We start from the raw sequence: 19668 nt of genomic DNA, 5'->3' as shown, positions 1-19668 counted from the left end.
TCAGTCAGTTTGAAATGTTCATCATGAAGGTGGAAAACCATGTACAGTGAATGTAGAAACATAATATTGAACGTTGTTAAAGTTTCTGACAATGAAACCAGTGAGGGAAGTTACACATATAACAAACTTGGACACACTGGGAGATAAGGGAAGCGAGAGAAAACAAATGCCTGTCAAATTTAGTTCAGAGTTTGCCAGGGTGGTTCGTATCCTGATTGAGCTGTAAAATACGTGCAATAACCTGTGGTGCCAGTCTCATTCCCACATGCCTTACCAAAATGGGCAATCAGCCAGCCAGCTACAGCTATGTGTAGTCAACACATATACCCCCAGCCATTATAGGTTTCTGTTAATGGGTTATGCTATTCATTCGTAGCTCAGCTATTTCCTCACAATGGTGGGTGACCGTCAGTCTCATATACTGACCAAAGTCAAGAGAAAGGTTGTTACGCTTCCTCCAGCAGACTTGAACGGTGCGGGACAATTGACCTGTACATCAAGAGCAAATTGAAACAGTTGTGTATATGCAACTGTAGGGTCATACTGTAATGTTCCGGATATTTTGTATTGATGTATTTTTTTCTCAGGACGTAGTAACAACTAGTGTGTACTTTTTTTGCATGAAAGGGAGGCATATACCAACAGACCCATCAGTACAGTTTACAGTGCAAATGTACCTGAGGTGTCTCCGGAGGCAGAGCAAACTTTATTTTGAAAGAAATATTCTGTCTTGTTAATAATGTTCACTACAAATAGAATAATAGCCTATAAAACTTGCAATATTCACATTTAAAGTTATGTAAATAAAAAAAATTGCACATCAAATGGTAAAGCTTCTTTCCATGTAAATTCCCTCCACAGCTTGTCTTAGCAGACTGTTTCATTCCTTGGTTGTGATTTTGAGAGGTACTAAAAATTTAATTGAAAAACGTTGATAAAAAGGGATTTTTTTTGTGTGCGCAGGTGTCTAGACAATCTAAATTACCATAATCGTTCTGAATATATTGTCACATGACCAATTGACTTACCAGCTTTTCCACATGATTCAATTGCCTCTCACTTCAGACCTGTTTTTCTAAGATAGTTAGCAAAGGCTGGAAATTTTTATTCTCAAATATTTTAATGGAAAGTTTAAAAGTTGATTCACTGTTTACATATAACACACTAGTATATTCAGTTTTCTCATTCACTTTGACTAGCCAACGCTGCATGTTGAAAGTGTCACATAGCTTGCAGGAACCACTGAAGTATTTTCTGCAGTCGGTCAGGACAATACTTTCATGGAGAAACATCTTTCAGTGAAGAAAAAATGGCCATTAGTAGAGATTTTAAATAGAAAAGAGAAACAAATTCCTGAGATAGAATTTAAAGATATCATAACAATGGCAATTTTCTTCCAATTGTACATTTCAGAAGACATGCATATTGTTCAGCAAGTCATGGTCAACCAAAAGTGTTTTAGTGTTGTCACAGCTAATAAAAAAAGAAACTGATTTTGAACTGTGTTTACGGTTGGACCATAAACATTTTACACAGTTATTTTGAATGTTGAGACTGTTCATCTCTAAATCAATGAAATTATAATGATATTTATAAGTTATCTCCCAGGACATTTCACTTTGCTCAGAGCATAATATTTTTCACCTACGTAACCCATGTAGACTCACAAATAGACAGTTTAATGAAGATTATTGTTACATTTCAGTAGCATGTATAGGAATTTTGTGGGGATGGGGAGGTGGTTACGTTAGGGGTCTCTTATATTTCTAAACTTTTTTATTATTTATTTAATTTTATGATGCAAACTCCTCTTAAATATTTTCCAACTCTTCCTTCTCTCTATGTCCAGAACGTAATTCGTCAATTAACGTGAGAAAATATGGTGGGTAATCGCTGGTTCCTTCGACGTCTAGAAATGTCAAAGATCCAATGACTGTAATAGTGTATAAAAGATAAAAAATACTAATAGATCATCATTGGACAAACGAAAAATTACGTGTTATGTAGTTCCCATGAGTTGGCAATACTTCCTGTACGCATTTGGTGATGTTTGCAGAAGATTTGTATCCACTTTCGGTTGGAATCCTGCTTAAAATATTGACAGTTCAATCTTCGTCGTTGTCATTTGTTTCAATTCATTCATCATCGCCGGCCCCCGTGGCGGAGTGGTAAGAACATCGTGCTACGACGCCGGGGGTCCTGGGTTCGAATCCTGGCGTGGGCATGAATGTTTGCGAGTGTCCTATCAATTTCATGATATCATCACTCATTCCCATCTTCGCAAATTAGCCAAGTGGCCAAAAAAACGAAGTAAAATAAAGCAAATCAATTAATCAATTCAGTCATCCTCATCGTCGCAAGTAGCCAAAACAAGACAGAGAGAGAGAGAGGACTGATTGCTTTGGTTTATTTTACTTCGCTTTTCTGTCACGTTCGGCTGATGCCGAAGACGAGGGTGAGTGATATGATGAAATTGATTAGGGGACACTGGCGTCCTAGTGCTAATCACTCTGTCGCGGAGGTCGGCTAATGAAGGAAAATGGAGCGACAATAGAAATACGCGAGGTCTTTCTCTTGTGCCATTTATTTCCTTGAAGCCTATATTAAAGCGTCGCAGAACATCAACTCTAGTAAGACCATAGGTGTTGCTAACTTCCAATTATGGGGAGGGGGGATTGTTTCCCTTTTGTGGCGGGCGGTATGGATATCATTCAGTAAACTTATTTTTATCTGTACAGCTTTCATTTTATTATTGAAATAACATATTCCTATAATTTTTAATCTAGCGTTTATTAATTTTCTACCTTTTAGATTAATCGCGACCACCGTATAAGAATATCGGTAACACTATTCTTTCTTATAAAATTTATTTTCTTTATTGGCGCGTTTTCAACCAATAGGGTTTCTTTTATTCCCTTCACTGAAACAGACAACAATGTCATATTTTCTTCATTTGGTAGAGTCTGGTTGATTTTAGGCAGTCACCAATGCCCTTTATCTATCTTCTCTCAATTATTGATGACCCCCCCCCCCCCCTCTTCTAATGACGCCCATGGACGAGACCTCTGGTACTTAGCGTTGAGGAAAAGTTTATTTTGAGTCCACTTTGCATTGAGATAACTGGCGTATGCAGGGGGAGCTGGTGGGGCTAGAACCCCTCCCGAAATTTTGAGAAAATCAAAATTTTCAAATGAAAACTGAGAACTTTGCAAAAACCCTTAAAATAACACTGAATTATCATTTTCGTCCTTTAAAACTATGCAATATTTACGATTCCAGCCCTCCGAAGAAAATAATCCTGCATACGCTAGTGGTTCAGATAGCTTGATCGGTACTGGTCCTACAGTTTGAAGTGGAATCAGAGGTGCAATGTGGCTCCACTTGATTAAAACCCTGGCCTTGGCGTTGAGATAATGTGGGTTTGTGGTGAAGTCAAAATTTCGCCTGTCCTTCAGTTGGTGCTTGGAAATTGTCGTGACGCAATATCGGTATAATGACGCAACGTAGTTGTTGAGCGAATTCTGACATTGACATCACTGAGAAGAATAGAAATCTGCCAATATAGGGTAGAAAATATACAGTGACTCTAGAGACATCCTGTATGAAGTAAGGTTTATTTTTTAGTGCATTACTACGTGTGCACTACTTCGTAAATGTAAACAATTAATAATGCTTGTCAAGGTAGGTAATGTGCTGCATGAGAATGCGGAGTTGAATGGTGAACCTCCAATGCTTCGCGGCAACAAGTGTTTGTTCATTGTATTATAGACTGGCAAATTTTCATATTCGTGTAACTTATGAATACTGAGACGAATGTAGGAATAGTCGGTTATTGCAGTAATTTTGAGGCATGTAAAATACCAGTATGTGCATATGTAGATCCTGTTGTGCAATATTATAGTTGAATTAGTCACCCCTTGTCATAGGGAATGTATCTATGCGCAAAAAAAGTCAGTGTTGCATTTCTGCATATAACAAGGGTAGGGTTTTGGCAGCAGAAAGTTAAAAGTGAAGCCAGACGGAGCATGAAGTGTAGCAAAAGGCAGGTAGGTGGTGCACGACGTGGGTACATGCCGTCTGGTCTGCTGCACATGACGCAGCTTGCCCCGCCCCTCTCGGTTTCATTTCTGGAGCTCCATGTTCAAATTGATTTTTCTTTCTTTACAGAGCACGACCTGCTAGGTGGTACAGAAGGACGTCTGCAACCATGGCCAACGTGGAGACGGAAGGTAGGTCGATTCTAATTCCCGAGGTCATTTTGTGTGTAAGGAGACGAGCAGGGACTGTAATTTCAGGAGCCGTGTTTTTTTTGTACCTACTGTTTGCAACCGACGCCAGTGTGTCGAGTCCTGTCAAGGATGCGCATTTGGGTTGACGCAGTTGAAACGTTTGCTGCGTGTCTACATGTTGTAGGGTACTGTGTTTTGGGATTGCAACATCAGTCGTTTCTTTTGGGAACATTCGCACCTCTGTTATCTTGTATATTTTGATACACGTGCTTCTGAGGTATAGGGTGCGTGTCTGGTTAATGGCCTGAATGGAAAGTCCTTCATCGCCCTCACCTCCCATGTGATCTCTGTATTAATTAGTACAAGTAAATGCTCTTATCTTGGCAAGGTAGTTGTCCTCTAGTTCATTGATCCAAGACGCCAACATCTCGTTGTGGCGTTTCCGTTGATAGCAAACACTGACTTGAGTGGTCTTCGAATAGTGACGACTTATTCGAACCATGATTTAAGCGCGATGTTTTCATTGAAGTAAAAGTGTTGCATGGTTCAACAAGTGCGCAAATAAGCTTTCATTAAGGCTCTGGCCTATCCTTAACTTTCTGCTTTGGGTGGGTTTGCTAGGGTAATTTTTAAACAGGGATAGTCTCGTTAACCTTAGTTACGTAAAGCAGGTGTGTTGATTTTGGCTTTTGAGCGGCCGCTTCTGTCGAGAAGATCGAGGGTCTCTGGTTTGAGTCCGGGTGCTTCTTTGTGCGGATTCAGCTAATCGAATGATCTTCATCGTTGCGATCACCCAGAAGTGATAGAATAGCGACGTAGAAATAATACACAAATACGACTTTTGTCTTGAAACTGTATGTGTGGGGGATGACACGCAATTCTTATCCCAATTGGTCGTATTATTTATTTCAGCTGGGGGGGAAGAGAAGTAATATTTCATTTGGTAAATTGTATTCATACCAAGTGTCCTGTAAGTGTCCCTTCATCAGTTACATCATATTACTCATCCCCATCGTCGTGGTTAGCCAAAAGAGGCAGAAAGACGCTAAATAACGCAAAAATCAAATCATATTAAATCCGCTGTGCAGTATAGTAAACTTTGAAATCTTGCTGCATTATGTCGTATCGGAAGCATTGTTCATCTCACAGAAAATTTACCTCTAAGGGAGATCGTTTAGTAAAATTTCCATTAATAAAGTACATTTTTAAAAAAATGTTTTGCTGAGGAGTTCCGAGGACAAGTACTTGGTCCCTCAAAATTTAAAAATTTTGAAATAATTGCGCAGTTCTCCTTATTTATTACAGGGCTATGAATCGTGAAATACAAAGCACGATTCACCAAATGTTAGGGTGTCAGAATTTATTGCAACTAATTGACCAGTAAACTAGTTTTGATTCTTTACTATCCTTTTTTTGTATTTTTCCCCTACAGTGCTACAACATGGGGATAAGGAAGTTGTTGCTGTTGAAACTAATAGTAAGAGAGGAGCATATGTTGACACATTAATCATTGGTTTTTCAAAACTGACAGACCTTCTGGTCTAATCTCCTGTATTCATTAAAAAAATACTCTAAAAACTCATCGCAATAAGCTTTTAGAGAAGCCTAAAAGAAAGCCGTTGGTCTACAACTAAAATTAAATCTTCAATTATTAGCTAATAACGAACGACAGCAAAAAAATGTATCCTGGAAGCCTGTGGAGGGGAGGGGAGACAAGCAGGGCTTTTTAATGAGTCGTGGGAATTAAATTTTTTTGCAGTTGTCGCCTGTTATGCTAAGTGAAAATAACATGAAAGGGATGACCACCTTTTAATCCTATGGTATTTTAAGAATTATTGTTCTGATCTTCAAACTGAGATAGGCACTTCCAACCCAAGGACCTTGCTTCCAACCTACTTGTGGAACCAGTGCTTCCAGTATTGCAGTTACGAACCTAAGTTCACAAAACTTTTTCGCGCTTGATATTAATCTGTCCCTCATTTTTTAAAGATTTAAGGCAATTGCAGGCCTTATTATGTGGCGATCTCCGTGGCAGAGTGATCACCACTGTAAGCTACCACGCCAAGGGTTCGGGGTTCGAATCCCGGCCTGGATGCTATTTGTGAGTGTCCCTTCATCATATCACTCATCCTCATCGTTGCGATTAGTCAGGAACTTCAGAAAAGAGACGCTAAATAACAAAAATAAAAATCAGCAATTAGACCCCTTCAGTTTTTATGTAGTGATAGATGGCTGTACCCAGGAACATACAGCCAAAAGTCTGAACTGCAACAAAATAGGCATTTAGAGCAAAATCTGGACTGTCATACTCTGAGGCTTTTGATCTCAGTTTAATGTCAATTCATGTAGCGTATTTGGTGACGCAGCTACGCCAAGAGACGAGCGACTTCAGCTTCTTCCCATGGACTGTCACCAAAGGTTCGTTGCACTTCTACGGCTCTCGTGACGACAAAAAAAAAAGTAGTTGTGAGCGGCGATGAGTACGTTCATTGGTTTAATAGTTATGCCCGAGAGCATTACCATCCAATTGCCATTTCCCTTCAGGATGCAAATAAAGTACACACACTTTTTTTTCCCAGCATAGCTGGTCTGTCCACTAGCTTGTTTGGAAACAGGTCTCCTCTTGTCAACTTAAAAATGTAGGTTCCTTGATCCCACCTGTGCTATTTCTTCGTCCAGGGATGCAACCGGGAACGTGACGTGTCTGTTTACTTTTGTGAAGTCGTGGTTGTTGCATGTAAATCTATGTCTATGGAATTTCGTATAGATCGAAAAATCGTGCATTTTTGTTCCGAGAATGGACATAGGTTGTGCGAAATAAGTAACTTCGACTCTGCATTCAGCAGAATATATATTTTCAAGCGACAAATAAGAAACCGAACTCTAAATTTTTGTTTAAAATTTAAGAATTTTCACTAGGATCAGTATACTTCAATTTTGTGCTAATGTGTGGATTTCTAATAATAAGAGCATTCCGGGACATTCGCTAAACTGTAAAATACAGGAACCAGTTTTCTTTCGTATTATATCATTAAATCCAAAGAGTAAATAGTTCCACAATTTTAAGAAAATTCAAAAATTTGAGTTTGAAGTGAGAGGTCCCACATCACTTATTTCGAGTGAAATTTCCCATAACCAACAAGCTATTTGTTCAATTTGTGTAAAAATTAATAACACATCAGTACAGTAACTGTACGAAATTACAGTTGTATTCAATCATCTGACGATACTAGTATATACTCCCTCTGTCCCATAATTATAGTCGGGTATGCCAAAATGGTGACATTTCATTTATGTTCTTTTGGATACTTGATCGGCCAATTTGTACTGATCCTTGAGTAATAACGTTGTATGACTCATTCCTGTGTTTAATTTTCTTCTTCTGTATACGCCAATGTCACAGTTTGCCTATGAGACAATTATTATGGGACAACAAACAAAATTGTACCTTACAATAATTATGGGACAGAGGGAGTGATAGTATAAATGTGTCCAATAGTTATTGTAAAATAATCATGATTATTATTATTTTTACTATTCAAGTTTTGTCAATTGCATGACCACCGTTACAAACATTTCTGGTGACGCCCATTCTTGTGTGACTGAAGTAGTGATAGAAACTCATCTTTGTACATAAGTTTCATGAAACTAGGAATTTTAAAACTGTTTTGAAGATAATTTTTTCCAGTTGCAGAGCCTCTTCTAAAACGCACTTTTAAGGTTTCCGAAATACGAATAAGAGAGGAGGAAGCACACCCTGATTCTAATTCTAAATGGTTTTCTTTGCATGAAATTGCTAGAAGTTGGCACAAAAACAGACTCCTTAACAGACTCTCTTAAGTAGAGATTTTAATAGAGGAACCAGAAAATCCAAATTTTTCATTGATATTTTCAATATGCTGTAGATCATAGCAGTCCTAACTACGACACATCGGCTACATCCGACCAGCCAGGGCTTTTAATGCAGCCCACATTAGTACTTGTAAAACGTCGTACTTTATGCTGATGCATTATATTTAGTGTACATAGTTATATGGCCCGCGACCAATTGCTCGAGTAGTTAACTGGTGCTGCATAGAAAATAAGTATGTCCATCGGTAGAGTGACTGGTACATAAAGTTTAGAGGAATGTACACTTGTTAGCCATATCATTTCCACACGAAATAAACCTAACTCTACGCCATTACAACTATCTCGAAAATAGCTTAAGGTGAATATGAAGGGGAGTAAAAGTGGCTGGATCACATTAAAAGTGTGCAATTTTGCCACCTCTAGGCGAGCCATGGATTCACCACAAGCCCTCACCCACCATTTGTATTACGTGCAGACGCTGATGAGTGATGGATGGTGTGAATCAAGTAGGCGGGGGTAACCTGGCGCCAGGAATGTGGAAGGATCAATATTGACCCATGCTTGCGTAAATAAGTTCCACTTCCATGTGTAATGGGTATCATATCATATGCAGCCTTCTCTATAAATACGCTTGTAACAATGCAGCTATTGTAAATATTTCAGAAATGTGGCGATGAGCAAGCCTCATGAGTAGAACATTTTGATTGAAAAGGAAGTAAGAGTCCATTGCAGTAACTTCTCGAGAGACTGCTTTCTTCCGCAGGCTAATGGAATCACCCCCGTCAGGCTTAATGAAGTAAGGGAAGGGCTGCGATACGCATGGTTGTCGCATCTTGTTCCCCTTCCCAAACCAAATGGTGGGTGCAGGTGACCAGAAAACAAAACTCGCTGTAGACTTAATTCTACTTTTAGGGCTATATCACGAATGAACCCATGTTATATCTTCCTTGATGTTGTAATAGTAATTAGTGCAGGGTCGGCAGTTTGTTTTCTTTGGCGAGATGAGAGTGTAGGCAGATTTCTTATTCGAAGCAACACGTGGGGAGGAGTGTTTGTCCCCGGGTTCGAGGATTTTACTAACCGAATGTGCGCTTGTGCGATGTGTCGTACCGCTGCGGTGTGAAACGATACTGTTGATTGGTTCGTTCCCAAGTGACTAGTGTCGCTTGTCTGGTGTTAAATCTCCGAGGCGAACAACACTTTGTGAACTGATATTTTTGCTAGCAATCTTATTAGTTTCCAGTTATGCCCAGAATTACACAAGAGACGGCATATTATTTCGCTCTTAAAACAATTCATAAAGTAATTGGGTGCCCAAAGTGGTATAGAACATCACTCATAATGTGATTAAATGCTTTAAGAGCATGAGGAACAGTTTCCGCGAGGCTCTTCCCTCCGCTCCACGGCACTGTTGCAAACTTAGCTCTTTTGGAGCCAGGTCTGGCTCTTTCGTGCACTCGTTTGGCTGTGAACTGGTGCGCCCGCCCCCGTGTCGTCCCAATATGATGCCATCACTGGCTCCGGCTCATATTGACCAAGTTTTGCCATGAGTATACATTTTGCACATAACGTGATATTGTTATATTGGCTGCGTCGCTGCACCCCTTCTTACCTCCCCAGCTACTTTTATATATCGCCGTGGTTGACGTGAATGACATATTGTTATCCGGGAATCCTTCATTTTCGATTTCATACAACCATCTGTGGATTATTGAGATAGGAGATGCCGCTGGACGTAGACCATGAAAACTAAGAATAATTTATCACTATAAAGTTAACCTCCCACTCCTTTGACACCTAAAATTACTCTAGGAGGCACTTTATCCAGCCTTCGTAAATCTAGCTCCTTGAAAGTCTCAGTTTTAACTCCATTTAAGGTGAAATTTAGCTCTTTTACGCGCATCAGATTTGGCAACGCTGCGAGGATTGCCGAAGGAGGCAAGGAGAAATGTATTGCGCTCATGGGAGTATTACTTTATTTGTTCTCTTGGAAATATCAAACTTCCGATGTCATAGAAAAATATGTCACCGAAGGAGAACAGATTCAAGATTTGACAGGCGTAAAAATCGAAACTTACATTTGATTAGCCGTAACTTGAAGTTGATTTCCCATTAGGAATACCTGGGATTCTGAAAATTCTTATTCATCATATTTTTCAAATATCGTGTCTAGCTTAATAATCAACATTTAAAAAAAACTTCCACTTGCAACATGAGGAAATTCATACTATTTTACACACGTTTTTTTTTTTACTAGCATTGCCCATTCGGACGATATTGAAATAAATACACAACTGGTACGAAACAGTCACTCTTTCCCTTAAGTAAAAATGGGCGGTGGTGGATTTTACATATTTGTTTGGCTTGAGACAAATCTAGCCTAGACTTCACGGTGCTGAAGTAGCTTCCAATGTGTCAACAGCTCTGTCAATCGCAACACAATAGTGGCACCAGTGTCGAAGTACGCTTTAGCTGTAATTTTTTGATTCTGGAATTTGGGAGGAGGAGTTAATTGACCCGCGTCATTTCGAGAATCATGTATGGCGTTTATCGGTTCAGTAATGAATTCAGAAGCTCTCTACGGACAAATCTTCCTATTCTGAAGGTGAATAATGGACGATCTTCAATGTATCCCAACTAACGAAGCACATGATAAATTAGATGAGTACCTTGTGAAAAAAGGGCACTTCTGTTACTTTGTTTTCGTACATAGTTTTTCATTTGGCCTTCGAAATTTTTCTATTGATTGCTTTAGAGGGCTTATGTATAACTAGTGACGGTGCTTAGTGTATAATTTGAATATTTTGATTATGTATTCAATATTGTTACCGTTCTTTTGTATATTTTAACTTTCACGCACAGAATATATATAATTTTCGTAGAAAATTAAGATTTTTTCGTTGGGTTCCCCATTCAGCAATTTCACCCTTCGCTTGCACGTAAATTTTATCCTGCCAGTTATACTCCCTCGCGGTGCACGCAAGTCTGGCGGGTTGCGGGCGCGTAAGGATGAATGGCTCGTGGCGCTACACTAGGGGGAAGCACACGGGATCCTGACCTGGCCCGCGGCGTTGCCACATCGCGTATTGACCGGTCAGTATCGATTCGCCGGCGGGTTGCCTACCCTTCCGCCGCCGTCGCTCATTGCGTGGTGCTTTTGCTTAGGGGTCGGAGCTTCGGTTCAGAGCGGAGTGGGTCAGGTCACCATGTTGATAGGGCTGGTCAAAAATTCGGTGCTGCGTTGCTTCTGCCACTCGTGCCGAGCACCGCTGAAAACAGGTAAGCGCTCGTGCCGTTTGATAAGTGGTCTGGGACACGCGGTGCATATGTCATGCTGTAGGGTGGGGCCGGCTTTTGTGATTTTTCAACAGTGTGCGTACGGAAATAGCTGTCGGTGTTCTCGGCTTAATTAAAAAAGAACGGGAGTGCCGGATGAATTGCTAAAAATAATTCACTTCGCGGAAAATGGATAGGGGGTGCTGTTTTTTTCGTTGACTTGATGACATCCGTATTGTTACACGTAGACCGAAAGGGTGGTGATGATTCGCGCTAGTTCAGAGTTCGTTATTTTAAATAGAGATTAGACGAAAAATAGCCGGTGAATCCTGACCCACACTCGCCCGATTTGATTTTCAGATAGACACAATGCGCCGATGAAGAAGAACAAGACCAAGGGACGCTCGAAGCAACCCAAGAAAGTGAAATTTATTAGTAAGTATTCTGATGAACGTTAGTCTTGTTGAATCTTTGCATTACAGGTTGCGTTGAAGTTGTTTCAAAGCGTACATGCCGGCGAGCGAACTAGTTTTAAAAAAGTTTACGCAAACTAATACCTTCTTCATTGAACATGGACATTCATGTAAAGAGTCAGGATTTTGCAATGCTGCTAATTTGTCTAGTTTCACGTTCCCCTCGTGCACTAGTCTTCCCTCATATAGCATCTCTTCGTCTTTGGGCATAGTTTTCTTAGTTCTTTCTTGTGTCGTGGCGCGCCCATAAGTTTCACTTGAGCTAATCAATATTATTTTGCGGTAAAAGACAAGACGGAAGCGCGAATTACGCCCAGCGGCAGAGTTCGTACTGTTAGGCGTCTGAATCCCGTACTTATGTATCGTGTTCGATACTCGTGTAATGGTTGGGGTGGGTGTTCTTCATGGTTACGAGATGCTGCTATGTTGATTTGGAACTTTGAAATGTTAAGCAAGAGTGGTGCTGACACCACGTTCATTTTAGACCAGTAAATGTGCATATTTCTCGTATACCCCATCTACAGTTTTATAAAAGTCCACTTTATGAACAGCAGGACTGGGCCTACATTTTAAAGTGAGATCGAGACCACTGGTGTCGAAGTCGGGACTGCGTGTCTACAAGGAGGGCAACTTTCTCTTCCCGTATTTATACCCCCCTCCCCCACCTTCCTTACCCCAAGAAAAGCCCATATCTGTAAAACTTCCATGATCATCTGTTGGTCACATGTTTCATTTTCTTGCTAATTTTCATTTCGCTGGTTCGGGCAAGGGTTACTTTTCCATTACTCCTTGTGTTTAGGGTAAAGAAGATTTACTGTGAAACTTACGATGGTGATGTATGCACATGCGCTTCAAGTTGCGGAATGTCAGATTTCGTTCGAGAAGTTAAAGCAAAATGATTGACGAGTAACCTCTGAATCAAATTTCACGCAACTTATGTAATTTTACTTGAACTTTATAGCCTCTCCTGAAAAGGAAGAACGAAACTGCGGGGCGCAACATCCCTCTTGATGGCCAGGGCTTGCCGAGTGACTTTTTTTTATTAGGTGGCGTGTGACCAGCTCGTAAGTATCCCATCGCCGCTGTTTTCTAAGTTTCTAGTCCGGAGCCCACTACTTCCAAGTAGTTCCCCAATTTTCCTAATGATACTGGGTAAGTATCGAAACTTTGAGGGCTCCCGCCAGGAATCGAACCCATGACCACTCGCATCAAAGGCAAGACCGCTAACCACTTGGCTACGTGTGAGTCCCCGGAAGGGAGGAGCATGCGGTAAAAGATTTGCACAGAATTTAAAAATCCGTAGCTGAGATGCTTACGTCTCGACTTTTTCCCAGCAAGTATTCTCGTACGTTGTCGACTTGTAATCAAAGGCTCCCGGGTTCGATACCCGGTGGAGGCATACTTTAACTGTAGGTCTGGTCCCGATTAGTCTACCTGTGCATAAAGTGAACTTAAAAACCCATACTCTAACAAATATATTTGAACGAAGTCGTAACTTTGGAAGCACATGGATAAGTGTGGTTCGTGTTTGGGAAATGAAATTGCCACACTTTTTGCTATTTCGACTCATAACCTCTATCAGTGTGTGTTGTTTTTTTTAGACGAAGACCAGCGGAGAACTCCGAAGAGGTTCGTGAGTAAGTCGAGCACTTAATTTCCTTTATAGCTGTATACGAAGCGCAATGCAGTCCTGTAACCTCGACCGCATCATGCGGCAATGCTCCTGCTACGCTCTACAAGACTAGCGCCTGCCTTAAATGTAATTACAGCAATTCCGGTTAGTTTCGACATTATACCACCCCTCTCCCAAATACCAGGCGAAAAAACTTAAAAAATATGAAATAACCGGTTTCCAATTTTGAAAAAAATGGTAAATTCCAGTGATATTTTCTTGACGCATAACTGCTTTCGGCGCATAACGTGGATATGCTGTGAAGAGAGTGCCTTAATTTCTATTCTGACAAAATATATATATAAAAACCTGTGTCAAGTGGCGTATCCAGAGTTTTATTTTGGGAGGAGCTAAACCTGGGAACCCGATATATTCCATAATTATAGGAAAGAATAGTAGAATTTGAGATAGTGCTGCGTTCCATATTCTGGAAACCTGAAAAGTCTTGGTGGTACTTAATACACTGATAGTCAAGTTAAACTATTTACTTTCTAACTTTGTGGTTTTTGCCAATATATGTATTCGTGTGTTCCTGCAAATTTCCGTTTTCTTATACGCTCATGCATTTGGGGAGGACTTCAACCACATCAGTCTTCCCTTCTGTATGCCATAGTATATAATAACAGAGGCTGTGTAGCTGACAGCACAAATACCGCATGTGACTATCCTGGGTGTATTCATATAAAGTACGAGAATACAGCTTGGAATTTGATAAGACAATCTCGAATTCCTCCTCATGGCAGTTATCTGGAAGGAATAGAAGAGTTGTCGCAAACTATACATGAAACACGAGGACTAAATGATCGATAATTTTTTCTATACATACGTAGGCCTACATGAAGTAGGGAATTCGAGCAGTATACATTCACTGGCATGAACTAAAGAAATGGCCTGCCTTTAGCGCGCGTCATTTTGCGTTCTGTTTGAACAAAGTAGCGTTAACTGAATATTTGATATTCTATCACGGAAGGAGAGTTAAGACGTATATATGAAGGTAGGATTCGATAAACTTTCAGAATATTGGAGAATGGAATTTTCCACTACATGGAACACAACCAGTAGAAGCACTTCTTGAGAATTCACTATTCGTTGGGTAGTTCAGAATAATGAGGCGGTTTAATGATCACATGCCAAGTGCACTTTCTCATCAGTTCACCACAGGGCGTTCAATAACACCTTATACACCAATAACAACTACAATGAGTCTCATATGTACGGTTTCCTTTGTTCTATTCTCCTGAGCTGTGACTATCTTGCCTTGTACGAGTAGATTTACTTTCCGAATTTGCTAGTTCCCATATTCCTAGTTTTCCCACACCATCTTATTGTAATCCAATTCTTTGTGGTTCTGTTATTATAAACTGATGTTTGTTAAGCAAAGGTCCAATTTCGAAGTGATTCACACTCATACATCAACTCATTCTCAACGTCGCGCTGACACTCGTGTCGGAGAGTGATTACCACAGCGCGCTATGATCCCGGGTTCGAATCCTGGCCTGCCCATGGCCGTTCTTTGTGAGTGTCCATTCATCAGTATCATCCTAATCTTCGCGATTAGCCCAAAATTACACAGAAGCAAACTAAAATAAACCACATCGGTCAACGTCGCGATTAACCTAGGAAGTTATAAGTAGCATAAAATAACCGTATAGATACAAACATATCATATCGATGTGTCAATAATAATGCATATTTCCTCGGTATGTGTGTTAAATGTTCCTCCATCGTAGAATTTTATATTGGAATATTTTTATTCTGAACGAGTATTTCTTCTCGAAAAATTTTTACTCAAATTTGATTTCGTTTGCTTTGAGTTCATTTTTAACATACATGAAGCAATGATTCATTCCTCCAGAGCAGACAGACTGAAACACAAGAAGAGGTTTCCATGATCCACTTCTATTCAGCCGCCTTGATCATCGCATGTCTATCTTGGCCTCGATTTCTTTGGTTTGTAGTTACCAAGAATACCAAACAGCTTTCTTTCGAGTTAAGTGTGTCTGATCAAGCGCAACTTTTAAATATTTGCAATACGAACCCCCGAAGTCTGATAATTTTTCCGCATCACACGTTAGCGATTTCCCTTCTCCCACAGATTTCCATGTTGTGTACCCCATTCCTTTAATAAATTAGCGACAGAAAGCAGAGTTTTAGAAAGACGCTTTTATTGGAGCTGCGAAAACTAAGGATGGGAATGGTGGATTTGCAGTGCGAGTACAGTGACTCATCCTAGGATTTTCCTACACATTCATTGGAAATCCTCGGTTCTCATTTTTTTTTCTTCCATATTACATTGAACAGACGTGAGATGAATTTGTACTTTGAATGGAAGCCAATGACAAAACAGCTACCGGTTCATCTGTGTATCTGGTTACAAACTATCCCCACTTCCCCTCCCCGAATTGGACTGCTTCGTTGAATTTGCGGTGAAATCACCCGAGAGTGCACTCTTGTATCGCATCGCATATTTGTACCGTAATGATTGAGACACCATTGCTGCACAAACCGAGGATGGCCTGTCCAGGTGCCATGGCCTCCGGTGCGTTATGCTTTGTTCGCTCGATCGGACTGATTAGAGCGAGTCCCTACGGTGCGGTGGTTACGTAATTAAGAAAAAATGCCAAGTCTGGTCGAAAACAGACTGTTTTGACGGGGTCTTACGCTACAAGAAGCACAAAGGACAATGTAATGTTAGTTGCGCTGTTGCGAATAAGGCATTCTTAATTATTTGAGAGCTTTCAGGCACATCAGTGGACGTTATTTTTTTCCTTGTTTTAATCTCGCCGGCGATGTTAAAATAACATTGTCCATTGTCAAAAGGGTACAACCAGAATTAATTTTCAATGGCTTTACCTACTAAAAGGAGTGTAGTTCTATGGACTTATCGCCTATTATCATGATGCTGAAATATTAGTGTGTATCATTTAAAAGACCAACGTAGTCGTCCCCTCGAAGGTTATTGTAATAATAGCGCCTGCTCCTCCTCCGGCCTCAGTTTCGAAGTGATTATCACAGCGCGGTACGACGCCAGACGTCCAAGGTTCAAATCCCAACCTGGGTGTTCTTCGTAAGAGTCCCTTCATAATTTTCAGCTTCGCGATTAGCCAAAAGAGGCAGAAATGCGAAGTAAAATAAACCAAATCAAATTGTGTGCTGCTCCATTTTAGAGCACCTAAACAACATTATTTCAATCTATAAGTTGACGCATCCCCTTAAAACAACTACGGGAGTCAGTTTCTTCTCAATTTGTATTTCAGAATTTTAACAAGTAAACTACCTTGTGCTTTCTGACCAGGAAGTTAATGGGGAATATTTCTAAGTTAGTTCTGAATGGGTTGTCTTAAGAAACCATACTTTCATTGGCAGAAGTGGAATATTTCGCTCCGCCCAAATATATCGCTATTGCTGCAAATTATCTATTACATTCATTACCCCCACTGCGCTAACACATTTGGGAGTTGGTCCACAGTGCAGATTCGCTGTTATCTGTGAAACGCCCTCTTGTAATGGTGTTATATTGTTGCATTTCATAATCACTCCTGTCTTATGCTGATGTCTTAATATATTTGCATCTTTTACAACCTTGTAAATTCTTGTAAATGTATAAATTTGTTTGATATATTCCAGCATGTTCATTCTTTAGTTTCTCTAGACATCTGTACTTCGATGATGATGATTATTATTATTATTTGCTTTCATTTTGCTTAAGGTGTGTGTTTAAATAACAGTTTTGTCATACTTTTCCATACTTGTAAATTATGTGGTTTAAGGTAGTCACGTATTTTCGGATTTTTTATGGAAACTTAACGTGTATTTCTGTATTTGTAGAAATGTTTTGCAGTATGGGCAAAAAATAGGGGCTATATTGTTCCTTTTATACAAATAAGACCATCATACATCAACTGATTCACAAAGTACAGCAGTCAAACTAAATGTCTTCATTTGTGTCTCATATCTAAAGAGGTTGCATTAAAATGTACATCATTGATTGCGCTAGGCATAGAAAACAAGGGCTAATGCAGTTCGGTATCTGCTGTGTGCACAGTTTTTGAAATGGCATACAGTAAGTTAAACGCTGCAAGAGAAAATAAACATGGTGTATCGTGGTAATGGGAGATTATTTCCATTCATCTTTGAGGACCATCATGACAGACATTAAGTTATTGTATTTAAACATAGTGTATCATGATGTAAAATAATATTTAGTTATTTTTCTATTTGCCTGTGCTATCCTATTGCTCCTTTTCAAGTTGTACTCCCTAACGCTTTTGAATAGCCTCTACTGCTTGTAATGTCGGATTGACCATTACTGGTTTTGTGTTATTGTATTAATTAATGCTGGGCAGCTACAAGGTGTAAGGTTAATTAATGTTTCCACGAGTGTACTTTTATGTTGTTGCATGTAAGTGTATGTGCTGTACTGGATATTAGATTCCCCTGTTTTTTAGCTTCCCAGTTGGGGGAGCTGTCTTTCAAAAGACCGTTGCAGTGGAAAAATCCTATGGGGTCCACGTTCACTGACGTACCTCCCCGAATATAAAAAAAAGGACAGTTGGGCTTTAGGAAAGAACAAAACAGTTTTATCCCATCTCTTCGACGGCGAGGAACGTTTCCTAGAGTTTTGTCTACTTTTGGTGGCTAGACTGATTATAAAATGTAGCATTTGGTGTAAACCAACCCCTGTTGCTGTCCCAAAGTCCCCTTTAGAAAATTTGGATATTTCCTTATCGAAAATTGATGCCCAAATGAAAGAGTAAAGGCGTAAGGAAACTCATTTGTAATGAACTGAATATCATTTAAGTTGAGGGTAGGCCCGCAGACATAGTTTTGCTAACTCTGTGGTAAAGGACGTGCCGATGGTGTAAGCCATAGGTGCGCAATTTTTTTGATTTAGAGTTTTGTTAATTTGGTGTATGCAAGACACACATGGAAACGCTATGTAAATATATATATGTGTGTGTGTATATATATATATATATAATATATAACAACGTCAAATAAACCCATATAATCCTACTCGAAATGTTCTGATTTAAGAATTAACTCTTAAGAACTACAGTACTGTCCATTATAAACTAGTTTATTCACTTTATGTACATGTGTAACGAACCAAGGGACTAAAAATATGTGTTATGCGAAACCCCTATTTCATAATTCCGGCGTTAACATAATCTGCTCGCTTGGCACCCAGGGTGAGGTGGAAGGAGAGATTTGAAAGCATTTTACAAGGAAAGTAATCCCGAGGGCCGGAAATAAACCACGGAGGGGCCAGCCTTTCGCATGCTTCAGGAAGATGAAAATTTATTGGTTGAAACGTCGAGGCGGGTTTCCTGGACCTCTCATTTTCTATACAAAACATTTTACTTTCCTTCGCCTATTTTAACCAATGCTCACTTCATACTTCCCCTCTTTTCTTTCTTCCTGGTTTCATTGTTTTCTGTGCATTTGTATATGGGGAAGGAGTCTAAACAACTGTTAATACGTATTGTTTTTACTTCATTGTAAGGTGTGACCTTCCACGTTGGCGCCCAAATGTCAACCTCACTCCCACGTAGTACACCCCGGACTGAATTTTGCATACGAACGAGGCTCTGGCTACTGGCACTATGGCCAGTATAATTTTGTGTGTGTTGTCCTGCTTTGTGTCCTTGTGTGTGCTGAGTGCCCCTTTACAGCCTCAGCTTTTAACGAAAGTCAGAATATTTTATTAACACGACACTGCAATTATAATATTTTAGTTATGGTAAGGGGCTGGACCCTGTATAATGTGTCTGGTGCAAAATAGCCTGGTGCTGACGCACCCAAAATTTTAAATTCAAATTCATTGCTTTCTCAACTTGTTCCTCTATTCCTGTCTTCAGTTCTTTGCTGCACTTGCAATTGACATCTTGAGCAGTCCATCCTAGGACTGCAAAATCTGGTATTTTCATTCTGTTCTTACTTTAGTTTTCATTATTTCTTTATGTGGTAGGATATGAACCTGGCATTTTCTCTGGTTGATTAATTTCCACAGGATTCTTTGTGCGTTTCAGAACATCTTCCTTTGTTGCTCTGCGTATGCATTTCATCCCATATTTGAAGGCTTCCTGCACACTGAAATAAATTATATATAGCAAATGAGTCGTTATCACAGTGAATTTAATTTCCAAACTTTCGCTGTGATCTG

At 39.9% G+C, this 19668-nt stretch overlaps 1 protein-coding gene across 3 annotated transcripts in view; it reads left to right on the top strand.

Moving 5' to 3' along the window:
* stai (stathmin) overlaps positions 1-19668 on the top strand; it is a 56908-nt gene that overhangs the window by 11816 nt on the left and 25424 nt on the right. For 2 of the 3 annotated variants that reach the window (XM_083142331.1, XM_083142329.1), the window contains exons 1-2: positions 11238-11360; positions 11718-11792. In XM_083142331.1, the coding sequence (XP_082998457.1) occupies positions 11288-11360; positions 11718-11792 (148 nt within the window). In that variant the 5' untranslated portion in view covers positions 11238-11287. Of the gene's footprint in view, positions 1-4167; positions 4230-11237; positions 11361-11717; positions 11793-19668 lie in introns of those variants that run through there. The other variant, XM_083142330.1, reaches the window with a different exon arrangement.

Source organism: Lepisma saccharinum, chromosome 20 (genome assembly GCF_977018435.1).
Source record: "Lepisma saccharinum chromosome 20, izLepSacc3.1, whole genome shotgun sequence".
In the NCBI taxonomy this organism is placed as follows: Eukaryota; Metazoa; Arthropoda; class Insecta; order Zygentoma; family Lepismatidae; genus Lepisma; species Lepisma saccharinum.
This window is presented reverse-complemented; position numbering and strand designations above follow the sequence as displayed.